At 36.9% G+C, this 17,022-nt stretch overlaps 1 protein-coding gene across 5 annotated transcripts in view; it reads right to left on the minus strand.

The window, feature by feature from the left end:
• TOR1AIP1 (torsin 1A interacting protein 1) overlaps positions 1–17,022 on the minus strand; it is a 43,664-nt gene that overhangs the window by 13,376 nt on the left and 13,266 nt on the right. For 4 of the 5 annotated variants that reach the window (XM_003410863.4, XM_010590981.3, XM_010590980.3 and 1 more), the window contains 3 exons: positions 13,403–13,444; positions 12,488–12,574; positions 3,024–3,080 (listed from right to left, as the gene is read on the minus strand). In XM_003410863.4, coding sequence (XP_003410911.1) covers positions 3,024–3,080; positions 12,488–12,574; positions 13,403–13,444 — 186 coding nt within the window. The remainder of the gene's footprint in view (positions 1–3,023; positions 3,081–12,487; positions 12,575–13,402; positions 13,445–17,022) is intronic. The other variant, XM_023549226.2, reaches the window with a different exon arrangement.

Consider the following 17,022-nt stretch of genomic DNA (forward strand, 5'->3'; position numbering starts at 1 on the left):
AGGAACTAGGTAATAAGAAGTCAGCTTTAGAATCAATACCATCAAAATAATAGCTAAACCTGAGACAGAAAGGGCCACATGAACTAGAGACTTAAAGCATCCTGAGACCAGATGAACGACATGGTGCCCGGCCACAACTGATGGCTGCCCTGACAGGGACCACAACAGAGAACCCCTGAGGGAGCAGGAGAACAGCGGGATGCAGACCTCAAATTCTCATAAAAGGACCAGACTTAATGGTCTGACTGAGACAAGAAGAATCCCGGTGGTCATGGTCCCCAAACCTTCTGTTGGCCCAGGACAGGAACCATTCCCGAAGACTACTCATCAGACATGGAAGGGACTAGACAATGGGCTGGAGAGAGATGCTGATGAAGAGTGAGCTACTTGTATCAGGTGGACACTTGAGGCTGTATTGGCATCTCCTGTCTGGAGGGGAGATGGGAGGATAGAGAGGGTTAGAAACTGGCAAAAGGATTACGAAAGGAGAGACTGGAAGAAGGGAGTGGGCTGACTCATTAGGGGGAGAGTAAATGGGAGTATGCAGTAAGGTGTATATAAGCTTACATGTGACAGACTGACTTGATTTGTAACCTTTCACTTAAAGCACAATAAAAATTAACAAAAAAAAAATAATAGCTAAAACGTATTCAATGTTCATCAGATGTCATATATAATTTTACTTAATTCTCATATCCTATGTGGTATGTGGAGTCCCTGAGTGGTGCAAATGGTTAATATGCTTGGCTTTTAACCAAAAATTTGGAAGTTGAAGACAACCCAGAGGTACCTCGGAAGAAAGGTCTGGTGATCTACTTCCAAAAAATCAGCCACCGAAAATCCTGTGGAGCACAATTCTACTCTCACACACATGGGGTCAATGTGACGGCAAGTGGATTTTACTACGTAAGCAAATCCGTGACACGTGCAGTAGCTACAAAGTGAAAGGTACTATTTCAAGTTTTGGGGTGGTATTTAAGGACAGTTATAAAAAGATACAATGGCATAATTAGGAAAGGATGTTACAAAGTCAAACAATTATAACAAAGCAAATTTTCAAATCAGTTCTGAAGAAAGGAGTTACTTCTACCCATTGCTAATACTCCGAAATATACAAATAATGTAATATAAAATCATGTAAATTTATTTTAAACTTTTTTTCTGGATATGAATGCAATATAAGCTAGCTGTAAAAAAAAACATTCTAGAAATGTATAACTTAGAAATTCACAAATGTCTATTTGTCTACTATGTGCAAACATCATGTGTCAGAACGTAGTGGTGAATAGCACAGATGTATATTCTTCCACATTCGCTCTCAGGCTCATTCTAACAAAGTTCTTTTCTAAAAAAGCAGACATATATATATTTTTTTATTTTGTCCTTAATTGGTTCTTCCGGGAGCTCCTGGTGGCATAGTGGTTAAGGGCTACAGCTGCTAACCAAGAGGTCAGCAGTTTGAATCCACCAGGTGCTCCTTGGCAACTCTATGGTAGTTCTACTCTTGTCCTATAGGGTTGCTATGAGTCGGAATCAACTCGATGGCAGTGGGTTCGGTTTTAGGATTTTGGTTTTAATTGCATCTAAGAAGTAGTTTTTTTTCAAATGCCTCTGAGTTAGGGCTGCATGTTATAATCAGGGGTATGTCATAGTTTAACCAGAGGGTTATTCTCTCTCAGGGTTACATAAAATCAGTAACATCTTAGATTCACTGAATCTTGCTCACCTATTTATGAGTATACAAAGAACTAATTTGTTTTTCATTGTTGAATAGTATTTCATTGTATGGGCACAGCATTATTTATGTAGGAAGACACAATTAGGAGCTTCCAAAGATCAAAGATTTAAGGTAACAAAGGGCAAACAGATATAAAGGGATTCAAAGAGTAATTTTCCACAAATGATTTTTTGTGTTTTAGTAGCTTATTCATTTTGCTATATCTCAGGTTAAATTAACCCAGGATCCTACTAAAAACTAAAAAAAAAAAAAAATATATATATATATATGTTATAAGGTGCCATCAAGTTGGTTCTGACTCATAAGTGACCCTATAAGACAGAGTAGAACTGCCTCACAGGGTTTTCAAGGAGCGGCTGGTGGATTCAAACTGCCAACCTTTTGGTTAGCAGGCAAATGCTTAACCATTACGCCACCAGATCTCCATATATACATATACACACATGTGCGTATATAATGCATTTCTATGAAAACAATGATTATAAAACAAAACGCCAAAGGCTTTTTCTCTAGAAATTGTCTCATGTTTTTAAAAAGATGAAGTAGAAGGAAAAAAAAAAATCCTTGAAGGTTTTACATGTAAAGATATTTTGGTTGATTAGTTAATGCAAATTATGGGATTTTATCCAAAAACAGGAAAAGAACAAAAAGTATTTCTGCTTATAATACTATAATAATATTCATTGTAGAAAATCTGCAAAATACAAAAAAGTATGAAAGAAAAATGTCACCAAAGATTCTACCATCCTGAACCAACCACTGTTAGTATATTACTTCTCCATTTTTGTGTTGTTTTCTCAACATCTAATTTAAAAAATTTGCAGTTGCAGGCAAAAATGTAAGACTTTTATAGTGAATACTTGTATACCTGTCACCTAGCTTACCATTAACTTTTTACTATACTTGCTTTATCACTTATCTTTCCAAACTTTTACAAAGTTGAGATCATACTGCATATACATTTTATATCCTTATTAGAATATGTCCATACAAATGGGCTAACTAACAGCGATCAACAAATTTTTATATTACAAGTGAGAACATTCTACAAATCACAGAAAATAGTGGTTTTTGTTTTGTTTTTAATTCAAATTCAGCTTAGGCACAAATGTGAATAACTCAAGAAGTTAATTCTAAGAGAGATATCCAACAAGACTTTAGAATTCACTATACCTCTTTTTCAAAACTTTCATTAAACTGGAAAAGAGGATCTTCAAAAATAAAAGCAGAATGTGACCATGCCCACAGGCAGCCCTGTAAGAGTGTAAAACATGGCTTGACTTACTTTGCGATGACTGCCAAAATGATTCTGGATAACGACTAGCTGATCTGATGGTCTGATCTAAACAAGAAAAAAGAACTATAGTATACTCTAAAAACATTTAACTTTTTAAACATACATTTTACAAAACAACAGTAAGTACTTAATCTAAAAAGCAAAAATATTCAGATAAACCCTAGGGAACTTAACACTCGGATGCATAATTTATTTAAAAAAAAAAAAAGATTCTAAAGTCATGCTGTACCTAAAAATTAATTATCTATCTTTTCCCTAACCACTTTTTAAAGAAAAAAATGGTAAGAAATGGAACACAGCATGAGATAAGGGAGATAACAAAACCTTTAAGTTGGAAAAAATTTTGGAAGTTTGCAATGATGGATCTTCTTGAAGTCTTAAAATTTTCTAGCCAGTGGGCAACACACTGTGTATTCTAGTCTACTCTTCTTAAAAACTTTTTTCCCCCACATAAAAAGCAGAATTTGTAACTAAATTTTTTTTGTTTTAAAAGAGATCAGATTGCTCTTTTGGACACGGAATTTTGACACAGAGGTATGGTGGCTAAATATTTTTGATAGCGTACTCCTAGTTACTACAGAAATTTTGAGCATTAACCTGATAGATATTTCTAACATCAGATATACGCACTTTTGAAATAAAACATTAACTTATGTGTTGTGTATATTACAAAACATAAAAAGCAGACATTTTAGAAGGATGAAATAAAAAAAAATAATAAAATTCTAATATTTTCTTCCTATATTCAAATAGATGTTCTCATCCCTCTTTGAAGATGACTGGCCCAAAGTGTCACCTAGGAAGGTCAGTATTATTTTCAACTCTTTGTTCTTTAGCAAGTATCTTCTTCTGCATGTGGGCATGTATGCTCCAATAAGGTCACAGAATCTATTCGCATTCTAAAGGAATCAGATACTGGGGTTTGTGCACTTCCAAACAGCTATATGCTGGTGGCAATGGCAGTACACTATTAACTAAATAAATTGTTTAATTAGTCTCTAATTTTTAGAGCTTTACGCATACATGTATGAAAGCTAATAATAGCGTTTAATTTGAGTATTTACTATGTGCCAGGTACTTTCTAAATGCTTCACATCCCACTTACATATTAATTCTCACAACACGCAGATGAGGAAACTGAGAGACAGAGAAGTTAAATAATTGCTTAACAGCACACACCTAATAAGTGGAGGACTGAATCCCAGGGATTCTGGCTCCAGAGCCCATGTTCTTAACCACTATGCTAGAGTGTTACATAGCTCCTTTCAGGATTTCTGTATCAAGAAAGAATGGGGGAAAATGAGGGAATACTGAACACCGAATGCCCATAAACCAATTTATTGGCTTATTTTACAAATGGAACGATGAAATAAAACATAGAATTATAGAAATTCTCAAGAGGCAGGGAGGGGAAAATGAATTACTCCTCCACAGGGACTGAAATTAAAAGTTACTTATTACTTATGGAGTTTACAAATTCATTTAGCACCCTCTTAAGCCTTTAATTGGCATTTTTCTCTCTTCAGACAATTCTTGACTTGAATAAACTTAAAAGATAAATTCACACGAACAATCAGACATTATAGTACTCACCTGGTAAGAATCTGAACAGTCCAGAGATAAAAGTAATAATCTAAGTCTATTAAAATTTCCTAAAAGGGGGCGGGACCAAGATGGCGGACGAGGTAGACGCTACCTCAGATCCCTCTTGCAACAAAGACTCGGAAAAACAAGTGAATAGATCAAGTACATAACAATCTACGAACCCTGAACAACAAACACAGATTTAGAGACAGAAAACGAACAAATACGGGGAAGCAGCGATTGTTTTCGGAGCCTGGAGCCAGCGTCCCAGTCAGGTAACCTTTGGGGCCCGATTTAGGGCAGAGCCCAGGGGAGCTGACGGCGCAAACAAGGGGCCCAGCACTAGCCCCCTGAACTCACCCCGGGAGGGGCCCCAACCAGTTCGCAGAGGCGGCACAGCGACGCAGCCGGTGGAAGAAGTCCCTGGGAGACAGTGACTGGTCTTGGAGCTGGGAGAGCAGCGTCTCAGCCGGGGAATCCTGCCGCCGGGATTTTGACTGGGCGCTGGCACAGCACAAGCAAGGAGAGCTGCTCCACTCCCCTGAACTAAACCCGGGAGGGGGCCCAGCCGGTCCGCGGAGGCGGTGCAGCGACACGGCTGGCGCAACAAGAACTCCCTGGGAGGCAGCGACTGATTTTGGAGCCGGGAGTAAAGCATCCCAGCAGGGGAACCTTGACGCTAGGATTTGGACTAGCGGGTGGCTTCAGAGGGCCAGACCCCCGGGGGCAATCTCCACACAGCCAGCACACATAGGCGACACGCCCTGCGTGAATCTCAGATATAATAGTCATTCCAAGCAAGACAAGCAACTCTGGCTATATTCTGAGGTGCTACTCTCCTATCTCTCTGATCCCTCCCCCACCCTCCCCAGACGGCTTCATTAACATTGGAATTGCCTGAGCCAGAGGGAGAACGGCTCCGGCTCCGCTGCGGCTTTGCTTCCCCCCTCTTTTTTTTCTTTTGGTCTTTTCCTAACCCACTCTTTCAGCCTGAGAGAAGGAAAAAAAAAAAAAAAAAAACCCAGGGACTAAAAATCCACCCCTAATTGGACTAAAAATACAGAACCAGCTACAGCCAAGCATATATGATCCAAATCTCAGACTTTCACCCTTACAGGGAACAAGGTGGCAGTTATAATCCAAAGGCAATTCTGATAGGGATCTGACTGCATTTGTTTTCAGCGGATTTTCTGGAAAAACTAGTTTCCCAGTGATGGCTCGGAGACAGCAGTCCATATCAAACCACATAAAGAAGCAGACCATGACAGCTTCTACAACCCCCCAAACAAAAGAATCAAAATCTTTCCCAAATGAAGATACAATCCTGGAATTATCAGATACAGAATATAAAAAACTAATTTGCAGAATGCTTCAAGACATCACAAACGAAATAAGGCAAACTGCAGAAAAAGCCAAGGAACACACTGATAAAACTCTTGAAGAACTCAAAAAGATTATTCAAGAACATAGTGGAAAAATTAATAAGTTGCAAGAATCCATAGAGAGACAGCATGTAGAAATCCAAAAGATTAACAATAAAATTACAGAATTAGACAACGCAATAGGAAGTCAGAGGAGCAGACTCGAGCAGTTAGAATGCAGACTGGGACATCTGGAGGACCAGGGAATTAACACCAACATAGCTGAAAAAAAATCAGATAAAAGAATTTAAAAAAATGAAGAAACCCTAAGAATCATGTGGGACTCTATCAAGAAGGATAACTTGCGTGTGATTGGAGTCCCAGAACAGGGAGGGAGGACAGAAAACACAGAGAAAATAGCTGAAGAACTCCTGACAGAAAAGTTCCCTGACATCATGAAAGACGAAAGGATATCTATCCAAGATGCTCATCGAACCCCATTTAAGATTGATCCAAAAAGAAAAACACCAAGACATATTATCATCAAACTCGCCAAAACCAAAGATAAAGAGAAAATTTTAAAAGCAGCCAGGGAGAAAAGAAAGGTTTCCTTCAAGGGAGAATCAATAAGAATAAGTTCAGACAACTCAGCAGAAACCATGCAGGCAAGAAGGGAATGGGATGACATGTACAGAGCACTGAAGGAGAAAAACTGCCAGCCAAGGATCATATATCCAGCAAAACTCTCTCTGAAATATGAAGGCGAAATTAAGATATTTACAGATAAACACAAGCTTAGAGAATTTGCAAAAACCAAACCAAAGCTACAAGAAATACTAAAGGAAATTGTTTGGTCAGAAAACCAATAATATCAGATACCAGCACAACACAAGGTCACAAAACGGAACATCCTGATATCAACTCAAATAGGGAAATCACAGAAACAAATTAAGATTAATTAAAAAAAAAAAAAAAACTCATAACAGGGAATCACAGAAGTCAATATGTAAAAGATCACAATAATCAAAAAGAGGGACTAAATATAGGAGGCATAGAACTGCCATATGGAGAGTGATACAAGGCAATATAGAACAATACAAGTTAGGTTTTTACTTGGAAAAACAGGGGTTAATAATAAGGTAACCACAAAGAGGTATAACAACTCCATAACTCAAGATAAAAGCCAAGAAAAACGTAACGACTCAACAAACATAAAGTCAAACACTACGAAAATGAGGATCTCACAATTTACTAAGAAAAACGTCTCAACACAAAAAAGTATGTGGAAAAAAGAAATTGTCAACAACACACATAAAAAGGCATCAAAATGACAACACTAAACACTTATTTATCTATAATTACGTTGAATGTAAATGGACTAAATGCACCAATAAAGAGACAGAGAGTTTCGGACTGGATAAAGAAACACGATCCATCAATATGCTGCCTACAAGAGACACACCTTAGACTTTGAGACACAAACAAACTAAAACTCAAAGGATGGGAAAAAATATATCAAGCAAACAATGAGCAAAAAAGAAGAGGAGTAGCAATATTAATTTCTGACAAAATAGACTTTAGACTTAAATCCACCACAAAGGATAAAGAAGGACAATACATAATGATAAAAGGGACAATTGATCAGGAAGACATAACCATATTAAATATTTATGCACCCAATGACAGGGCTGCAAGATACATAAATCAAATTTTAACAGAATTGAAAAGTGAGATAAACACCTCCACAATTATAGTAGGAGACTTCAACACACCACTTTCGGAGAAGGACAGGACATCCAGTAAGAAGCTCAATAGAGACACGGAAGACCTAATTACAGCAATCAACCAACTTGACCTCATTGACTTATACAGAACTCTCCACCTAACTGCTGCAAAGTATACTTTTTTTTCTAGCGCACATGAAACATTCTCTAGAATAGACCACATATTAGGTCATAAAACAAGCCTTTGCAGAGTCCAAAACATCGAAATATTACAAAGCATCTTCTCAGACCACAAGGCAATACAACTAGAAATCAATAACAGAAAAACTAGGGAAAAGAAATCAAATACTTGGAAAATGAACAATACCCTCCTGAAAAAAGACTGGGTTATAGAAGACATCAAGGAGGGAATAAGGAAATTCATAGAATGCAACGAGAATGAAAATACTTCCTATCAAAACCTCTGGGACTCAGCAAAAGCAGTGCTCAGAGGCCAATTTATATCGATAAATGCACACATACAAAAAGAAGAAAGAGCCAAAATCAGAGAACTGTCCCTACAACTTGAACAAATAGAAAGTAAGCAACAAAAGAATCCATCAGGCACCAGAAGAAAACAAATAATAAAAATTAGAGCTAAACTAAATGAATTAGAGAACAGAAAAACAACTGAAAGAATTAACAAAGCCAAAAGCTGGTTCTTTGAAAAAATTAACAAAATTGATAAACCATTGGCTAGACTGACTAAAGAAATACAGGAAAGGAAACAAATAACCCGAATAAGAAACGAGAAGGACCACATCACAACAGAACCAACTGAAATTAAAAGAATCATATCAGATTATTACGAAAAATTGTACTCTAACAAATTTGCAAACCTAGAAGAAATGGATGAATTCCTGGAAAAACACTACCTACCTAAACTAACACATTCAGAAGTAGAACAACTAAATAGATCCATAACAAAAAAAGAGATTGAAATGGTAATCAAGAAACTCCCAACAAAAAAAAGCCCTGGCCTGGATGGCTTCACTGCAGAGTTCTACCAAACTTTCAGAGAAGAGTTAACCCTCCTACTACTGAAGGTATTTCAAAGCATAGAAAATGACGGAATACTACCCAACTCATTCTATGAAGCCACCATATCCCTGATACCAAAACCAGGTAAAGACATTACAAAAAAGGAAAATTACAGACCTATATTCCTCATGAACATAGATGCAAAAATCTTCAACAAAATTCTAGCCAATAGAATTCAACAACATATCAAAAAATAATTCGCCCCGATCAAGTGGGATTTACACCACATATGAAAGAAAAAAAAAAATTTTTTTTTCTTTTTTTATGCAAGGCTGGTTTAATATCAGAAAAACCATTAATGTAATCCATCACATAAATAAAACAAAAGACAAAAACCACATGATCTTATCAATTGATGCAGAAAAGGCATTTGACAAAGTCCAACACCCATTTATGATAAAAACTCTCACCAAAATAGGAATTGAAGGAAAATTCCTCAACATAATAAAGGGCATCTATGCAAAGCCAACAGCCAATATCACTCTAAATGGAGAGAACCTGAAAGCATTTCCCTTGAGAACGGGAAACAGACAAGGATGCCCTTTATCACCGCTCTTATTCAACATCGTGCTAGAAGTCCTAGCCAGGGCAATTAGGCTAGACAAAGAAATAAAAGGCATGCGGACTGGCAAGGAAGAAGTAAAAGTATCTCTATTTGCAGAAGACATGATCTTATACACAGAAAACCCTAAGGAATCCTCCAGAAAACTACTGAAACTAATAGAAGAGTTTGGCAGAGTCTCAGGTTATAAAATAAACATACAAAAATCACTTGGATTCCTCTACATCAACAAAAAGAACATCGAAGAGGAAATAACCAAATCAATACCATTCACAGTAGCCCCCAAGAAGATAAAATACTTAGGAATAAATCTTACCAAGGATGTAAAAGACCTATACAAAGAAAACTATAAAGCTCTACTACAAGAAATTCAAAAGGATATACTTAAGTGGAAAAACATACCCTGCTCATGGATAGGAAGACTTAACATAGTAAAAATGTCTATTCTACCAAAAGCCATCTATACATATAACGCACTTCCAATCCAAATTCCAATGTCATTTTTTAAGGTGATACAGAAACAAATCACCAATTTCATATGGAAGGGAAAGAAGCCTCGGATAAGCAAAGCATTACTGAAAAAGAAGAAGAAAGTGGGAGGCCTCACTCTACCTGATTTCAGAACCTATTATACAGCCACAGCAGTCAAAACAGCCTGGTACTGGTACAACAACAGGCACATAGACCAATGGAACACAATTGAGAACCCAGATGTAAATCCATCCACGTATGAGCAGCTGATATTTGACAAAGGACCAGTGTCAGTAAATTGGGGAAAAGATAGTCTTTTTAACAAATGGTGCTGGCATAACTGGATATCCATTTGCAAAGAAATGAAACAGGACCCATACCTCACACCATGCACAAAAACTAACTCCAAGTGGATCAAAGACCTAAACATAGAGACTAAAACGATAAAGATCATGGAAGAAAAAATAGGGACAACCCTAGGAGCCCTAATACAAGGCATAAACAGAATACAAAACATTACCAAAAATGACGAAGAGAAACCCTAAAAATCAACACCTATGCTCATTTAAAGACTTCACCAAAAGAGTAAAAAGACCACCTACAGACTGGGAAAGAATTTTCAGCTATGACATCTCTGACCAGCGCCTGATCTCTAAAATCTACATGATTCTGTCAAAACTCAACCACAAAAAGACAAACAACCCAATCAAGAAGTGGGCAAAGGATATGAACACACACTTCACTAAAGAAGATATTCAGGCAGCTAACAGATACATGAGAAAATGCTCTCGATCATTAGCCATTAGAGAAATGCAAATTAAAACTACGATGAGATTCCATCTCACACCAACAAGGCTGGTATTAATCCAAAAAACACAAAATAATAAATGTTGGAGAGGCTGCGGAGAGATTGGAACTCTTATACACTGCTGGTGGGAATGCAAAATGGTACAACCACTTTGGAAATCTATCTGGCGTTATTTTAAACAGTTAGAAATAGAACTACCAGACAACCCAGAAATCCCACTCCTCGGAATATACCCTAGAGAAACAAGAGCCTTCACACAAACAGATATATGCACACCCATGTTTATTGCAGCTCTGTTTACAATAGCAAAAAGCTGGAAGCAACCAAGGTGTCCATCAACGGATGAATGGGTAAATAAATTGTGGTATATTCACACAATGGAATACGACGCATCGATAAAGAACAGTGACGAATCTGTGAAACATTTCATAACATGGAGGAACCTGGAGGGCATTATGCTGAGCGAAATTAGTCAGAGGCAAAAGGACAAATATTCTATAAGACCACTATTATAAGATCTTGAGAAATAGTAAAAACTGAGAAGAACACATACTTTTGTGGTTACGAGAGGGTTTCTTATTGATTAATTAGTAGATAAGAACTGCTTTAGGTGAAGGGAAGGACAACACTCAATACATGGAAGGTCAGCTCAATTGGACTGGACCAAAAGCAAAGAAGTTTCCGGGATAAAATGAATGCTTCAAAGGTCAGCGGAGCAAGGGCAGGGGTTTGGGGACCATGGTTTAAGGGGACTTCTACGTCAATTGGCCAAATAATTCTATTATGAAAACATTCTGCATCCCACTTTGAAATGGGGCGTCTGGGGTCTTAAATGCTAACAAGCGGCCATCTAAGATGCATCAATTGGTCTCAACCCACCTGGAGCAAAGGAGAATGAAGAACACCAAGGTCACACGACAACTAAGAGCCCAAGAGACAGAAAGGGCCACGTGAACCAGAGACCTACATCATCCTGAGACCAGAAGAACCAGTTGGTGCCCGGCCACAATCGATGACTGCCCTGACAGGGAGCACAACAGAGAACCCCTGAGGGAGCAGGAGATCAGCGGGATGCAGACCCCAAATTCTCATAAAAAGACCATACTTAATGGTCTGACTGAGACTAGAGGAATCCCGGCGGCCATGCTCCCCAGACCTTCTGTTGGCACAGGACAGGAACCATCCCCGAAGACAACTCATCAGACATGAAAGGGACTGGACAGTGGGTGAGAGAGAGATGCTGATGAAGAGTGAGCTAATTATATCAGGTGGACACTTGAGATTGTGTTGGCATCTCCTGTCTGGAGGGGGGATGGGAGGATAGAGAGAGTGGGAAGCTGGCAAAATTGTCACGAAAGGAGAGACGGGAACGGCTGACTCATTAGGGGGAGAGCAAGTGGGAGTACGGAGTAAGATGTATGTAAACTTATATGTGACAGACTGACTTGATTTGTAAACGTTCACTTGAAGCTCAATAAAAGTTAATAAAAAAAAAAAAAAAACTTCCTAAAAGCTAACCTACATCCTTGATAGTGTAGTGAGTCCCAATGGCAATGGGATCAGTTTCTCATAAAACTCAAAAGCAAACTGAAAAATAACTCTTCTTTTGAGCCCTAAAACATCTTGTTTTCTATAAACACCAAAGCAGACTTAAAAGTGATTTATTTGTTCTGATATTTTATGACACATTACATTAGTAATCAGATATACAAGTACAATCAGTAATTTAATAACTTCTTAAAAATATTAAAAGTAGACTTTTTAAAAAGTATTTTTTAAAAAAGCAAATTCTCAGAATACTTTTGTATTTTAACTAAAAAGATAGTTCCTAAGGTAAGAGTCATATCTTAAAGCAATGTTACCTCCAGAATCAACAGAATCCCCGGATCTGACTTTACCAACAGTAACATCACTCTCAGAACTGTCTGAATCGTCTTCCTCAGTTTCTCCTTATTAAAAAAAAAAAAAAAAGTGAAGAATATATTACTATAGTCTTTATTATAATGCTAAAAAACAACAAATCCAAGTAATTAAAGTAATTCAACATTAAAATGAAGACCATTTGATAATCGGATATGGAATTGCTGTTTACCATGCTTACTATTTTGAATCAAGGTTTTAAATGAGCTAAAAGTGAGCTCATTTATTTTGTGTTCTTTGAGGCACATGACTTCATCCTGAACAAATAGTCAAGAATAAGATCTAAAACACTACACTCAGAAACTTTAATATAGAGTCACAGATGAACAAATAAGTATCAAATAGTGGGAAATTTCTGCCTTATGGGAGGAAACAGTAACTCTAGCTAGTGTGTAATTAAAATCAGCAAATCAGTTCATGCATGTACTTGTGTGTGTGTGTGTGTGTGTACACCCCCTATACACACAAAAAATTCCATTATTTAGGTGAATAATCTCAAATTACAAAGGACTTAAAAATGGACTAAATTTTACTCCTGTGCTAGTCAACAGATTGGCTATGAAAATTTGCAAAAGTAATTATTTTAATAATGAGATCAAAGGCACAAACATGAGAAACTGGAAATACTATCTTTGTTTAAAATTATTAACTCAAATAGACAAAAGATGCTTAAAATGTACATGAAAGCCATCATCACTCATTCTATCCTATTTTCTTACCGCCCATTTAGTAGTCCATATAAGCATATCTTTTTTCTAAGGAAAAAGATACTATTTTCTGCTCTAAGTATCTATCAAAATTGCTTCTAATATAATAAGAAAAATATTTAGGATTTAATCGCATGATGAAGAAAATACCTTCTTCAGAGAAACTGCCCTTCTGTTGGACACTGGTGGCTTCTAGAAGAGAGAAGCATAAACGTTTATAACATCAAAAGCTAAAGGTTAGGAATCAACAATCTAATTTGGGAAAGTGAACGTAAAGGCGTATTAAATAAAATTCTTATATATTAAGTTATAAACAATTTATTATTTACACTTGGGCTATTTCAGAAATAAGTCTAATATGAACTAGAATTAGAAATAAAGTTATCTATTTTCCTTCAGCCACAGGCCTGTTTGTACTCTCAAATGTAACCGGTGTGTAGAAAAAAAATTAAAAACTGTAGTCCCTATAGGCTTACTCTATTCTCATCCTCCTAGTCACCGGACTCCCTATACTCCGTTGAGAGCCCAACCACACCAGCAGAACTGACGAACCAGTTCTTTCAGTGCGTTCATGTATCCAAAAAAGTGAGCAAAGAAAAAGAAAGCCTCTTTCTAGTTCCAGTAGGTCCCTACGTATCACTGTTTATTATAGCAACAGACAATCTGAACAAAGATAAATGAGCAAAACAAACTTTTTCATGAATTTTTTCCTTTTTTTTTTTATTGTGGTTAATAGGTTGAAGATTATTTTGATTCTGTACTATCAAAATCTAGTGCAGAATATTGTTAGAACCACTCACATGAGAACAGGTTGAGCTCTCGACCTTTTCTTCATTTTTCATTTATTCAAAAAATTATTGAAGCATTCACCAACATAACTTCCACATTTACAACTCAATGACATTGATTATATTTTTCATGTTGTGCCACCATTATGGATACCTTCATCCAGAACATTCTACCACCATTAACTCAATGACTTCCAAACAAAAGCTCCCTCTTTCCCCCTTCCTCCCATCCCCGGTAACCATTAATAATCTTTGGTTTCTATATATTTATTTCATATAAATGAGATCATACTGTATTTGTCCTTTTGTGACTTATTGTGCTCAGCATAATGTTTTCCAGATTCGTCCACACTGTGGCATGCATCAGAACTTCACTTCTCTTTTTTTAAAAAAAAATTTTTTTAGCTGCATAATATTCCATTGTATGTATATTTTGCTTATCCCATTTATTTGTTGATGGACATTTTGGTTGTTTCCACCTCTGACAATTGTGAAAAATGCTTCAATGAACACTAGTGTACAGGTTTCTGTTTCTGTTCTTGCCTTCGCTAGGACTGGGATTGCTGAGTCATACGGTAATTCTATGTTAAACTTTTTGAGAAACTGTTTTCCACAGTGGTCGCACCATTTTACATTCCCACCCGCACTGGATGAGACTTCCAGTTTCTCCACAACCTCACTAACACTATTTTCAATTTTTTCATTTGTTTGTTTGTTTAATACTGCTATTCTAATGGGGGTTAGGTGATATATCATTGTGATTTTGACTTGCATCTTCCTAATGGCTAATGAAGGAGCCCTGCTGGCACAGTGGTTAAGTGCTTGGCTGCTAACCAAAAGGTCAGCAGTTCAAATATACCCGTCACTCCTTGGAAACACTATGGGGTAGTTCCACTCTGTCCTACAGGGTTGCTAAGAGTTGGAAGTGACTTGATAGCAATGGGTTTGGTTTTTGGTTTAGTTTTACTTCATTCATTTATAAAACTATTCACATAACATGCAAACAGAAGATGCTTAAGAGTCAATTATCATGTTTCAGTTATTATCTTAATAAGTCCTTACTATTTCCATACTGCTATTTGGTTTTCAAAAAAATCTTCATGTCTGTTATCTGATTACCATAATAGGATAGGAAACACTTCCACAGGTGAGGCCCACAGACATTAAGTGACTTGTCTAAGGGTTGATTCCCATAAGAAAACACTTTCACAGGTGAGGCTCATAGATGTTAAGTGACTTGTCTAAGGCTGTCAGGACTAACAAGCAATAAAAAAAGGCCTTAGACACAAGTTCTTCTGTTTCCCATCTACCACACTCCTACCACTGCATCAGTCTTGTTCATGACAGTACGTAGTCTAAGAATTCCATGATTTTTTAAATAAATAAATGAATGATGAAGAAAAGACTGAGAGCTCAACTTGTCCTAATATGAGAGGTTCTAACACCTCCTAAGTCTAAGTCATGAAATACAGTAGCTTTACTAAAGTTACATTTATATTAGGGCATTATACTTTATAGGGTTTACTCTTTAAAAATTATTTGGAAAAGTAAAACTTCTTAAGGCTAAATTGATTTTAGCATCTGTATTAATTGTTACAAAGATGTGCTGAGATTTACATTCATGCATTGAGCTTATTAGAAAAAAATGAATAGTACAGTAAACTTTTTCATTTTTATACAATTTCTTTTGAAAACTTATCTTACACTTTTGAGACTCCAGGTCAATTTTCCTAAAGCCAACTCACCTAATAATCAATCTCCCATATACCAGGCTGCCTAAAATTCAGTCTCCTTTTTTGTTGTCTAAACCAAGGACATGCTGGAGGAGGAGTACTTAAGAATTATTTTTTAACCAGCCTATATAAGGAGCTCCTAATTTATTTCTAATATGTTATTACCATTTTTAAAGTATTTTAAAAGTCACAGATTTTATCTATATTTGAACACTTTTTTTAATCTAATATCTAAAGGTCTTTTCTTCAGAAGTCTATGTTCCTAACAGTAAATATTTATCAACAGTACTCAAGGAAGGCATGCCCAGTAACTTGTTATACAACACTGTCTTGATTCCACCACTAAACAAAAACTCAAAACAATCACAGTATTATTTTGTATTTCATAATCCAATAGTATCTAATGAATTGTTGTTGTTGTTAGGTGCCGTCAAGTCAGTTCCGACTCATAGTGACCCTATGCACAACAGAACAAAACACTGCCCGGTCCTGCGCCATCCTCACAATTGTTGCTATGCTTGGACCCATTGTTGCAGCCACTGTGTCAATTCATCTCATTGAAGGTCTTCCTCTTTTTCGTTGACCCTCTATACTTTGGAAACCCTGGTGGCGTAGTGGTTAAGTGCCACAGCTGCTAACCAAAGGGTCGACAGTTCGAATCCGCCAGGCGCTCCTTGGAAACTCTACGGGGCAGTTCTACTCTGTCCTATAGGGTCGCTATGAGTTGGAATCGACTTGACCGCACTGGGTTTGGTTTTTTTGGTTTTCTCTATACTTTACCAAGCATGATGTCCTTCTCCAGGGACTGATCCCTGGACTGATATGTCTAATGAATTAGACATCTAAAACACTAAATCTTATAGATTTGACAAATAATCATCACTGAGTCAGGTTATCTATCTTGGCAATATGTACATTTTAAACATAGTTTTCATTCTGGTAAGTAAAGACAAGAAACCAAATCTACTCTGATTTATAATGTCATTTTAAAAATTATTTAACATAAGCTGCCTCAGATAAAGAGTCACAGCTAAGGTGAGAGTGCTGTCTCTAATGTAAGAGTTTAATTTCCCATATTACATGGACCCTAAAGGTAATAATGGTAAAAAAAAAAAAAAAAAAAATTTTTTTTTTTTTGTTTTAAAGGTAATAATGGAGTCCTGGTGGCAGAGTGGTTAAGAGCTCAGGCTGCTAACCAAAAGGTCAGCAGTTCGAACCTACCAGCCGCTCCATGGAAACCCTATGGGGC

This window comes from Loxodonta africana, chromosome 25 (assembly GCF_030014295.1).
Source record: "Loxodonta africana isolate mLoxAfr1 chromosome 25, mLoxAfr1.hap2, whole genome shotgun sequence".
Classification (NCBI taxonomy): Eukaryota; Metazoa; Chordata; class Mammalia; order Proboscidea; family Elephantidae; genus Loxodonta; species Loxodonta africana.